A 13,496-nucleotide genomic window follows, 5' to 3' on the forward strand; every position below is an offset into this window, starting at 1 on the left:
TGGAGAGAGTATTAGACCTCAAAATATATAACTTAGTGTGTGGTCTTCAGGTAGTCAGGGACTGGTACTGTGGCACATCTCGCTTTGTACCTTTTGGATTGGAGGCCCTTATATTGCACCTGATAACTGGTACATTTGCTTTGCATGCTAAGTCCATGCAGTCTTCAGATTACTTTCCTAAACATGCTATTTTGTCATACATGTGGAGCAGTTGGAGGCAATTATGTGTTAAGTTGAGTACTAGCTCTTGTACTACTCCTCTGCTTGGCAATGAGGACTTTAGACCTAGCATGGACTCCATGTCTTTCCAGAGATGGCACTAGCAAGGGTTGAAGTGGGTGGAAGATATACTTAATAGAGAAGGAAAAATTTACACTTTGTGAACTGCAGTCACGGTTCGGCCTTCCCTCTATTTCATTATTTTCCTACCTTCAGGCACAACATTATGTCACTAGTATAGAAGACTACTTTTGTATGGTTAATAAATCGGGTATTTATAGAATAAGGAAGGCTAATGTTTTACAAGACAGCTAAAATGCTTTTCTTTTGGTTTTTGTTTTTAGGGAGACCACTGATAAAGCACAGGTGTGCGAAACATGTCGGGTCGTCTCTCCCGAGTCATGTTAGCCTAAAGATAAGTGGCTTAAGCTTTTATATATTAATTATATGAGTTGAGAATAAAGATAACTATCTAATAACTCAAGATTAGAATTACGGGTGTGAAAGCCGGTGATGAGAGCCATGTAAGTCTTCCTGCTGCCAAAACTTTTTCACAGCGGTGGAGCGGTGGGGCTGAGGATTTCTCGTAAACCTAAAAGAAAGCTGGACACTGGATTTTGAATTCAGGACCCAAATATTTAAATGGATACTAGTATAGAAGAGCCAGGATTGAGTGTACACATCCCTCAAATTTTAGATAAATGCTTTCAAATCCATGATACTGAAAAATTATCCCTGACCGATTTCTATACATTCTTGCTGGATTTGCATCTTGAATACAATATGGGGAGTACAGTGGGGGCCTAGATTGTCATATTAGACTGTATTACTGTAAAAACCTTGAAAAATAGTCTAATTAATATTCCTAGACTAATTATGCAGATGCTGCTTACAGAATTTGAATATAATATTTTTAATTGAGAACTCATATTTCACCTTGGAGAGACTTCAGAGCACATCTGGCCACAGACAGAATGTGTCCCAAGTGTAAGGCAGAGAGGGTCACTTTGGGATATAATTTTTGGCATTGTAATTTAGTAGCTTGGATCTATTGCCAATCACTATTTCTGTGAGTTGTTGCTTTCTTGCCTCCCAATATACTTTTTCAGGGAGAACTGGACTTTATTTTGCTCTCTCTGAGGCTCATCCATTTCTTCTGAGAAAGGATTTTTATATTAGGGAAGAAGATCTTTTTGGAGGAATGAATGTCCTCTGAATTTCACTCTTTGGAAACACTTCCTATTTGGCATGGCCCTCATGGAGCACAGAGAAGCTGAAAATACTGACAGTAGGAGGTGAACTCAATTTCAGACCATTTGGGATGTCTTCTGCATGTCACTTTCACACAGGGATCATAGTCTCCCTAAACAGTTAATCTTGTATACTGTTATTTTTGTGTTCCCCTCACTCCTATTTTCCTTTATTTATTAAACTATTTATTTGTACATTCCTCTTTTTTTCTCTCATTATATTGTAGGTACCCTGTTTTTTACTACTACTTTCATTTACTCAAATTCTAGATCATAAGGGTTGGGGGAATGGGAGGGAGAGAATGTAGGAAATTTTTTTCTAGTTTGGAATTTCATATTTATTTTATTTATTTATTCCATTTTCTGTACCGTTCTCCCAGGAAAGCTCAAAATGGTTTGTATGAATTCATTCAGGTACTCAAGTATTTTTCCCCATCTGTCCCAGCAGGCTCACAATCTATCTAATGTATCTGAGGCAATGGGGGGGGGGGGGGATTAAGTGACTTGCCCAGGGTCACAAGGAACAGTGTGGATTTGAACCCACAATTTCAGGATACTGAGGCTGTAGCTTTAACCACTGTGCCACACTCTCCCCCCTGGGGGAGCTTTTATAATGTGAAATTTTTTTCATGTTATAGTATGTTCTCTGCAATATTATACGTATATTTCCACTTGCTCTTCGATTTTATGTTATTTGTCTAGTACTCGTGAATAAGAGTACACAACTTCTGCAGTTCCTATTTTATTATTATTACAGCATGTATTTCATGGGACTATTCTATACATCTGTTTATTTTGGATTGTTTTCTCAATACCATGATCCAGAGGGAATGGTACAGTTTAGGGAGTGAAGAGCTTATGCGCACGACAGAAGAGCAGGACTTGGGTGTGATTGTATGTGATGATTTTAAGGTGGCCAAACAGGTTGAAAAGGTGGCGGCAAAAGCTAGAAGGATGCTAGGTTGCGTAGGGAGAGGTATGGCTATTAGGAAAAAGGAAGTATTGATGCCCCTGTATAAGACTTTGGTCAGACCTCATTTAGAATATTGTGTACAATTCTGGAGACCGCACCTTCAAAAAGATATAAAAAGGATGGAGTCAGTCCAGAGGATGGCTAATAAAATGGTATGTGGTCTTCATCATAAGGCATATGAGGATAGACTTAAAGATCTCAATCTGTATACTTTGGAGGAAAGGCGGGAGAGGGGAGAAATTATAGACCTGTTTAAATACCTACGTAATGTGAATGCGAATAAGTCTCTTTAATTTGAAAGGAAACTCTGCAATGAGAGGGCATAGGATGAAGTTAAGATTTGATAGGCTCCACAGTAATCTAAGGAAATACTTTTTTACAGAAAGGGTGGTAGATGCATGGAGCAGTCTCCCAGAAGAGGTGGTGGAAACAGAGACTGTGTCTGAATTCAAAAGGGCCTGGGATAGGCACATGGGATCTCTCAGAGAGAGAAAGATATAATGGTTACTGTGGATGGGCAGACTAGATGGGCCATTTGGCCTTTATTTGCCATCATGTTTCCATGTTTAGAGGTCATACTTTGTATATTTGTTACTTTTGAAGTTTACTAATAAAAAAGATGTGGGGAAAAAAAGAAACTGTGAAAGAATTGGGAATATTCTGCCTGTTCCAGGACTCTAGACAGGAAAAGGAAAAAAAAAGATGGGAAATACTCAGAGGATTCACTAACAGCTGCAAAAATGTGGACATGTACTTTGCTGAACAATGCACATCTGTGTACCTACAGACTCAGAAGGTTCCCCTGGAGGCAGAAAGACAAAAAAATAGACATAAGCAAGATTATTCAAACTTATTTCTATTGTTTTGATCATATAATTACCCAAAGAGAAAGCAGGAACAACCTTTGTAAGCAATTCTTTGGTAAGCAATAATCAAACTTGGGCACCTCTGATTGCCTCATACATGTTTCCAGGTGCTATAATTGCAAATATTTTCTATTACCGTTGAGTAAAATATGCTAGCACGGTGGAACATTCTCCCAAACAAGAATGTTATGCTCACTAAATGGAAACTTAATTTTAAAAATTCTTGCAAGTTCAGATAAAACATATGAGCTACAAACAGTAACTGCTACCTCTCAACCAATCATAGAAAGGCAGAGTCATACATATGTGGTAATATTGTCCAATCCTCCAATCCTCTGCCTCCGTACTTTAGATTAACCCTCCCAAGATTTCTCTAAGCTGCTCTTCAGTCCCCTTTTACAAAGCCAAGGTAGCGATGCTGCCATGGTAAATCTACCAAAGCCCATAGGAATTGAATGGGCTTCTGTGCATTTACCACGGCAGCATCGCTACTGTGGCTTTGTAAAAGGGGGCCTTAAATTGCTACAGATCAATATTCAAATGCCATAATTAGCAGTTTTTATAAGCCTGCTGCAGTGTTTTAATTGTCCACATATAATTAACACCACTACCTGCAGAGGCACTGATCCTGAATATGTATACCATATTTTTCAGACCATAAGATGCACCGGACCATAAGACGCACCAGACCATAAGACGCACCCACATGTAGAGGAGGAAAAATCAAGAAAAAAAAATTTGGTTCAGAATTTTTTTCTTCTTCGTTTTTCCTCCTCTACACGTAGGTCTGGTGCGTCTGGTGCTGGGAAGCCCAAAGCCGCCCGCAGCCTGAAGTCGCCTGCAGCGCCCCCCTCCAGGTACCTTTTCTAGTGGTGGTGGTCCAGCGCGGTCTCCTGGATGGTTGCCTTTGTTTTAAAAGAGCGACGCACAACACAGAAGCGCGACCTTTATGCTTCCTGTCTGGTCCCGCACCGCTCTGTGATTGGCTGCAGTCAGTGTTTTCGGTCCATAAGATGCACCCCCTTTTCCACCCCCTTTTTGGGGATGGAAAAGTGTGTCTTATGGTTCGAAAAATATGGTATATATTCAGCAGTGACTGGTACTATCGCCTTTTTGCTATCCTAATTTTATCTAACTAGCTATGTGGATAGTGATTGAATATCACAGCCTATCTGTAGAATACTAATACTATTTATTATTTCTATAGTGCTATGAGACGCACGCAGCGCTGTACGTCAAGCACACAAGACATGGTCCTTGTTCAAAAGAATTAGACTGAACACACACATTCTGCCCTTGCTCTTTCCGGAACTATCCAGATAGTTCTGGACATGTCATAATTTTTGGTGGTCCTATCCGCATAGTGCTGGACATTATTCATGGATAATGCCTCGATAGGGCACTTATCTGGATAGCAACTGCTTTTGAATATGGGGCACTAGTGCATCCTTCCATATTATGAAGAAGTTACCTTAGGGACTACCTTAGGGCTCTGCACCAATGAAAAGAATATAGGTGACAATACCCTGAAACCCACTGCCCAATGGGTGGCGGCAGCCAAAAGGCAAATAGGATACTAAAGCAATGGAAATACTCTTATTCCTCGTAGCATCCTCTTCCTTTTGTTTGTGCAATCACTCCTTGAGCATCACATACAATCCTGGGCACCATAACTAAAAAAAAAAATAAGGAAATATGTTATGACAAGTTTCTGGAGAAAAAGTCCCTCGTCTGCTAATGAGACAGGCATGAGATGAGGGAAGACTCTGGTTGCCCTGGGATCAGAAGCATGGAAACTTGCTTCTATTAGGATTCACACTAGCCCTTGTGACCTAAAGTGGCCACATGGAAAAAAGACTTGGGGGAAGCCCCTGCCTGACCTGGGATTGGAAGCATAGAATGCAACCCCTCAAGGAACCTGTGATCTGGATTGGCCAGAGCAGAAACCGGAAACTATGCCTAGATGACCCAACAGTCTGACCAGAATGGGGAGTCGGGAGGGTATAAGGTCCTATGCAGATCATTCCCATGCACAAGTCTAGCAGATCTAGAAAACCCAACCATCTTAAGAGAGACTCAAGTTCTGAGGTTGAAATCTCCTGCTCTACACTAAATCCAGGTCCAAAGGATTGTCTCATAAGAACATAAGAATTGTCGTTGCTGGATCAGATCAGTGGTCCATCATGTCCAGCAGTCCGCTCAAGCGGTGGCCCTCTGGTCAAAGACCAACACCCTATCTGAGACTAGTCCTACCAGCGTACATCCTTGTTCATCATGAACTTGTCTAACTTTGTCTTGAATCCCTGGAGGGTGTTTTCCCCTATGACAGACTATGGAAGAGCGTTCCAGTTTTCTACCACTCTCTGGGTGAAGAAGAACTTCCTTACATTCGTATGGAATCTATCCCCTTTCAATTTTAGAGAGTGCTTTCTCGTTCTCCCAAACTTGGAGAGGGTTAACAACCTGCCCTTATCTACTAAGTCTATTCCCTTCAGTACCTTGAATGTTTCGATCATGTCCCCTTTCAATCTCCTCTGTTCGAGGGAGAAAAGGCCCAGTTTCTCTAATCTTTCACTGTACGGCAACTCCTCCAGCCCCTTAACCATCTTAGTCGCTCTTCTCTGGAACCTCTCGAGTAGTACTGTGTCCTTCTTCATGTATGGTGACCAATGCTGGACACAGTATTCCAGGTGAGGGAGTACCATGGCCCAGTACAACGGCATGATAACCTTCTCTGATCTGTTTGTGAAGCCCTTCTATATCATTTCTAGCATTCTGTTTGCCCTTTTTGCCCCTGCGGAACATTACGTGGATGGCTTCATCGACTTGTCAATCATAACTCCCAAGTCTCTTTCCTGAGAGGTCTCTCCAAGTACCGCCCCATACATCCTGTATTCGTGCATGAGATTTTTGTTACCGACATGCATCACTTTACATTTATCCACGTTAAACCTCATCTGCCATGTCGATGCCCATTCCTCGAGCCTGATTATGTCACGTTGCAGATCTTCGCAATCCTCCTGTGTCTTCACTACTCTGAATAACTTCGTATCATCCGCAAATTTAATCACCTCACTCATCGTACCAATGTCCAGATCATTTATAAAGATGTTGAAGAGCACGGGTCCAAGTACCGAGCCCTACGGCACCCCACTGGTGAAGCTCTTCCAGTCTGAGTATTGTCCATTTACCCCCACTCTCTGTTTCCTATGCTCCAGCCAGTTTTTAATCCACATGAGTATTTCACCCTCTATTCCATGGCTCACAATTTTCCGAAGTAGTCATTCATGTGGAACCTTGTCAAACGCCTTCTGAAAATCCAGATATACAACGTTGACCGGGTCACCCTTGTATATCTGTCTCTTTACTCCCTCAAAGAAGTGCAGCAAGTTTGTCAAACATGATCTGCCTTTGCTAAAACTGTGCTGACTGGTCCTCATCAGTCCGTGTCCATCAAGGTGATAAATGATGCGGTCCTTTATCAGCGACTCTACCATCTTTCCCGGTACCGAGGTCAGACTCACCGGTTTGTAGTTTCCCGGATCTCCCCTCAAACCTTTCTTGAAGATCGGCATAACATTCGCCACCGGAATCTTTCCCGATTTGATTGACAGATTGGCTATTAGTTGAAGCAGTTTAGCTATGGTCCCTTTTAGTTCCTTGATGACCCTCTGATGGATGCCATCCAGTCCCGGGGATTTATCGCTTTTAAGCCTATCAATCTGCCTACATACTTCCTCTAGACTGACCATCAATCCTGTCAGCTTTCTGTCTTCATTTCCAGCATATAGCCTGATTGGTTCCGGTATGCTGTGTAAATCTTCTTTGGTAAATACAGATGCAAAAAAATGTGTTCAGTTTGTCGGCGATTGCTATGTCCTCCTTTAGTGCTCCCTTTATTCCATGGTCATCCAACGGTCTCACCGCTTCCTTCACGGGTCGTTTACCCCTAATATATCAAAAGAACGGCTTGAAGTTCTTCACCTCCTTGGCTATTTTTTCCTCATAGGCTATTTTTTCCTCATAGTCTCTTTTGGGCCCTTTTACCACCTTATGGCACCTGCATTGATGTTGTTTGTGCTTGGTCCAGTTTTCATCCGATTTTGACCTTTTCCATTTCTTAAACAAAGTTTTCTTGTCTCGTATCGCTTCCTTCACCTCTACAGTGAGCCACGCCGGTTCTTTGTTCTTTTTCTTCTTTGATCCCTTGCTGATACGCAGTATATATAGATTTTGTGCCTCGGTGACTATGTCCTTAAAAAGGGACCAAGCTTGCTCTAGCGTTTTTACTGTTCTTATCCTCTTCTTAATCTTCTTCCCTACCATGAGTCTCATCCCTTCGTAATTCCCTTTTTGGAAGTTCAGTGCCGTGGCTGTCATTTTGGACCGATGTTTCTCCTGCTTCCAGATCGCAGCGGATCATATTGTGATCACTGTTTCCCAGTGTCCCTTCTACTTCTACATCTTGTGCCGGTCCTCGTAGGCCATTTAGAATTAAGTCCAGAATTACATTTCCTCTAGTATTTTCCTCGACAAAAGTTGTTCCAAGAAGCAATCGCCTACAGGTTCCAAGAACTTGGTCTCTCTAATGTAGCCGGAGGTGCCTAGGTTCCAGTCTATTCCCGGATAGTTGAAGTCACCCATGATAACTACGTTGCCTCCCTTGCAGTTGCGTTTAATCTCGTCCGTCATTTCTCTGTCTATTTCTTCGGATTGTCCTGAATGGGGAGACCAAAAGCAGGGCCCATGTAGTTTCCAGCAGCAGAGTCTCAAGAAGCCCAGAGATTGAAGACTGACAGAAATTCCATCAGCCAGGCCTCTGGTATCCATCTACTAAGGAAGCTGATAAAGCAAGGACCAGTGGGACTGGAAATGTGGACACAGAGAAAGCAGGGTATAGTCTCCCTGCTTCCCCAAGCCAGACACAGGACAATCAAACCATACCATCTCATGCAGCCAGAGGATTGGACTTAAACCATTCTGAGTAGAAGCAATAAGGTGTCCATAAAAGTATGGGCAACCTCCATAATAAGAGGGAATGTAATTATCTAAAAATCGAAGGTAATTCCCAAAAATCTAGCAAAATTAACATTTTTATTTTCAACTTATAAACCCTTCAGGTTCCTTAATAAAGGCTAGAGGGGACAGCTGTAGCTGGGGGGTGGGGGGTGGGGGTTAACATACTTTTACCGAGAAACGAAAAGGGGAAACAAAATTATTTGAAGCAGGCTCTTGACTGAAGGCAAAGCTTTGTACACTGAACAATGGCATGCGAAGAGAGCCATCTTCAAAACATGGAATGGCCTGCATCTGCAGAAGCCACCAAACACTGGAATAAACTCAGTTAAGGAGCTCCTATGCCAAAAACACATAACTGTCAGTTGAAAGGAAGCAACCCTAGATCCGGGTCACCTGACCAAGAGTGATCAATCTGGACACCATTCTGGATTTGGCGCAAGGACTGTTTCTTTTATTTGTTTCTCCTTTTTTTGCAGGGAAAGGCACCAGGGGGCTGAAGAAGAAACCTCCCCAGGTCCTAGAAAGAGAGGAAGGGATAAAACCCGGGGAGAAGGTCCAAAACCCCACAGGAACACGTGAGGAAACATTGCGGGCTGTGTTGGAGTTCTGTCAGAAACAGCCAGAACTGGAGCCTCCCATGCAGGAGGCACACCAAGTATTCAAAACAATCTGGTGGGAAGTGGCCCTAGGGACCAGAGGGAGCTCCAATGCCGAAAGACAGTACCCTCTGCCAATCCAGTTTCCACTAAAGGCTCTCGTGCAGGATCATCCCCCCTAACTGTATCCTTCACCCTGGCATCCTGTTTGCTGTCTTGTCTGTTTAAATTGTAAGTTCTTTCTAGCAGGGACAGTTTCCATCATGACTGTACAGCGTAGCAAACATCTGGTAGCACTCTAGAAATAATAGTAGTATTAGTAAAACCCTGTGCCCAACTGAACCACCGCAACCGCTGCCTCAATGTAGCTGCCAAAAAGGTGCTCACCAGCCCATCCACTCACTGCTCCATACCACAGGAGTGGGGCTGTATGAGGCTACTGTACCAGAGTAAACCTGGACCCCCAGAGTCCCAGCACTGACCAACAGTATTCACCACGGCACAGCCAATGTCCACACTGGTGCAGCCCAAACACTGTCTCAGTACTGCAGAATGGTATACACCATGAGAGGACAATCAACTGTTAACTCTTGTGAGATCAAAGAAACAGTTTTCTTTCCTGTTGTAACTGCCATCTTGGACAAGCTTTCTTTCTTTTCTTTTTTTTAATAGTTTGGCAAAGACTGCTTTCGATATGTTTTAGGTTTTTTGTTTTTTTTAAATCCTCCTAAAAAATTCAATCTTCTTTCTTTCTTTGTTTTTTTTTTTAATGAGGAGGGAGAGTAGGAGGATGGCAGCTGCAGAAAGGGCAGAGGGGCAGATAGTGACCTGGCACCACCAGGTGTAACCCAAATAAGAACCCACAACCAATCTACATTCCAAAGCTCCACTGAATTAGAAAACAAAAATAGGAGCTGAGCAGAAAACGAAGCCAGGAGCATCCATCTGCCTGTTGAAGATAGAGAATACTGATTTTCCAAGGAGCTCAGTTTTGTGTTCTCCATCTCCACCTGCTGGTGAATGGACATACCCCACTCATCTCTGGATTTATCTGCTGCAGATAATAGGAAATAAAAAGATTTTCAGAAAATATTGTCTGGGTGCTGATACATTGATGACTGAGCTTAGTTTCTGGATGTCCATTGTTTCATTATTCTTCAAGACTTCTGCTGCAGGGTTTGAAATAAACAAATTATTTGCCATACCTTAAGACAGGAAAACACCAATCAACTCCAAGCTGTTTCTGGCTGCTTACCTCTCACAATCAGTTGACTCTGGTGCTCCACGGCAGCAGCCTCATTCCTGGCAATGCAGGTGTAGTTTCCATTGTGCATCAGGGACAGATTAAAGATTCTTAAAGAGCTCGTGAAGTCAATGTTGTCAATTGTTACCCCCAAACTAGCTGGAATAGGTTGGCCATCCTTCTGCCAAGTGATTGTGATTGGCAAATCCCCTGAGACCACCACACACGGGATGAAGACTCGCTGACCAATGGAGAACCTCTGAGATTCAAATGGCTGGATGAAAGGTGGAACTAGAATAGAGAAGAATGAGACAATCACCACACTGAAAGCACTCTAACTCTCCCTAAAAATCATGAACAAAGGCCTTAGGAGAATGTTATAATTTTATTTATAAACAGTTGATTACATAGTTTACCATGAAGCTCTGATTAAGTTGCAGGATGAATAATACCGTGTTTCCCTGAAAAAAAGTTCAAAGACCCTGAAAATAAGCCCTAGCATGATTTTCGGGGTAGGTCCTAATATAAGTCTTATCCCAAAAATAAGCCCTAGTTGGATCGACCCCCGAATCCCCTCTTGAATGTCCCCAACACTCCCCGATTCACTGACATCAGCGCTTTCTCCCCCCCCATGTGCAGCACCTTTCCTCCCCTCTCACCCATTCCCCTGCGCAGCATCTTTCCATCCCTACTTCCTATCCCATGCAGCAGAACCCCGCTGACCCTTCCACCATAAGGCCGACATACCTCCATTCTAAACAGTAACGGTGGCAGCACTGAACAGGTTGCTTTGCGGCCTTCCCTGCCAGGGCCTCCTCTCTGCTGCATCACTGATAATGTCATCAGTGACACAGCACAGGGAAGGCCCCAGCTTGATGGACCATTGGTTTGACCCAGTAAGGCCATTCTTATGTACACGAACAACGCTTAGATTAGATTAGATCTAATGCAACACAATGAAATTGCTTTCGGGGTTCTGCTGCACAGGGGGTGGGGATGGGAGAGAGGGATAGAAAAATGCTGCAGAAGGGGATGGGTGAGAGATGATCGTTGCACACACAAAAACATATGACATCCCCGAAAATAAGACCTAGTACAGTATGTTTTTTGGGCACAAAATTAATGACAGTGTCTTATTTTTGGGGAAACATGGTAATACACTATAACACTAATCAATATAAAACTATTTGCCATAAATTCAAACCCCAATTATTTCCACAACTTAAACCCTCTTCCTTCTCTTTCCTCAGGACAAACTCAATCTCTAAACAAACAAAATACTTATATAATCTATCTCCTTCCCTTCCAACCTCTTATGGCCAAAGGCTATTAGCCCAGGAAGGAGACAACAGCTAAAATAAGCAAAAGCCTTCTATTACCTGTTCTCTATGAAGTAAAACTTTGCTCCCTAAACATATGGTAATTACCCTCCTATCTCAATTCCTCTACTGAAGTATTTCAGAGCTTTGATGCTAAATAATTGAAGGTCATCCTACTAGAGCATGATAATTTGATAACCTGAGGTCCTGCTATATTTAATAACCCCTGCTGAGATAAACTCAGTTCTTTTGATGGAGTGCCACTTAGATGACTGCAGTATAAGGCAGGTCTATAATAGAGCTCACCAGAGCTTCACTGAGACAGGAGAAAATGCACATACATTGCCAGAGCAACCTACAGGAAGTGGCAGATTGCTGGTCACTGAAGCTGCAGTGCTAGAAAATGTTTTGTGTTTTTCACATTATTTAGTCAGCAATTATAACAAATGGTGTAATTAAAGTTTACCATTTCTATGCATGCCAGTCTGATGGAAGCTGGGAAGAATTATATATAAAATGTTGAGACTATCTGTCTGCATGACATGGGGGAGGAGGAGTGGTATGTACTAGCCCTGCAGTTATCTCTATGATACTCTGGAGAGGTAAAGTTGGGGGTTGGGGGGGAAGAATCCATGAAAAAAGACATCCCTCCCCGCTGTCTGCCAAGTCAAAGATACTCACAGAGCCAACACAGCTCCAAGCTCCACACACAAGCCATACAGAGGGGTGATAAGGTCCATAAACTATGTTTCTGCATTTGTTTCCCTTTTATTAATTCTGATGTTTATTTCATTTTCTTATTTGGTTGTTAATCCCTGCCCAGTGCATCCCAGGATGTCTATTCCTTCCTCCCTTCCTTCCTACCAGCAAAGGTAGATCATGCTGCATGAGGGTTGGGCCAGGACTATCTTAGGCCATCAGTGAATATTCCAGATTTAGTATGGATTCACGCCTGGCCTGGAGTCACACTGGACCATCAGGGTTTTGTCTAGGTTTACGGAGGAGAGAGGGTCAGGTCTACTGGACCACCAGGACTTTCTCATAGGTTTTGGTTCGGGGTCACTGGACCACTAGGACTTTTGGGTAGAGGGACAGGGTTTACCGGATCCCCAGGGAATTTTTGTTTAAGGATGGTGGGGGAGAGGGGGGAAGGGGGGCATGGGAAGCCCATTCGGGGCAAGGTGGTCAGTTTAGTGGGAGAAAAGATGTGTCTAATGACAACCAATTCTTCTAACGCTGCCCTGGACCTGGTGGTGTTTTTTCTGGTGCTAAACACAACCGACAGTTCTTTTTTTTTTTTTTTTTTTTTGTAAATGCCAAGGGGGTTTGAAGTACCTCATTTAAATGTGGCTTGTGCTAATGATTTCAGCACCCATGCTGAAACCATTAGCGTTTCGGGTGGCACACTAATGTCAGCACTAAATCACCTTTGTCACTGGTGTTAGATTTTGCATATTGGCCCAATGGAAAAGGGAATTCAGATGTCCAGGATGAGATCTGGAGCATTCCCACTGTATATTACAAGAGGCTCAGCCAAACATGGAACCTCTTGTAAAATAGGTACAGAGATGCAGATTTAGGGTTCCCCATGTCTAGCAGAAACAGCAATTTTAAAATGCTGCATGTGCAGAAATGAACAAGCAGAACCAGACTCTCCCCCTACAAATACAGCTTTTTAAAAATTGCTGCTTCCACTTATCAGGCTGTTCATGATTCTAAAGCACTATGCCTCTCTTCTCCCCCTTGCCCACTACAGAATATATCTGATCCCCCTAAAGCATCTGTTGATCACAAAGACACACACACACAGAGCCTTTCCTGTAAAGTAGACCCCAATCCCTGAGGCCTCTGACAGGAATCCATCCCTCCACTCCCCACCCCTGAACCCTACCCCCAATCTTACTGGGGTCCTTAGTGTTCAGTGAGAGCTGAAACAAGTGGGCTTCCAGGTTCCAAAATGGCTGCCTCAACGCCTAGCAGTAATATCACAATATTACCACTAGGAATCAGA

At 43.0% G+C, this 13,496-nt stretch overlaps 1 protein-coding gene across 1 annotated transcript in view; it reads right to left on the reverse strand.

The window, feature by feature from the left end:
* The window catches only part of DSCAM (DS cell adhesion molecule), a 756,178-nt gene that overhangs the window by 346,863 nt on the left and 395,819 nt on the right, over positions 1 to 13,496 (reverse strand). Inside the window, exon 9 of the mRNA XM_033942926.1 lies at positions 10,179 to 10,457. Coding sequence (XP_033798817.1) covers positions 10,179 to 10,457 — 279 coding nt within the window. The remainder of the gene's footprint in view (positions 1 to 10,178; positions 10,458 to 13,496) is intronic.

Source organism: Geotrypetes seraphini, chromosome 4 (assembly GCF_902459505.1).
Source record: "Geotrypetes seraphini chromosome 4, aGeoSer1.1, whole genome shotgun sequence".
Taxonomy (NCBI): domain Eukaryota; kingdom Metazoa; phylum Chordata; class Amphibia; order Gymnophiona; family Dermophiidae; genus Geotrypetes; species Geotrypetes seraphini.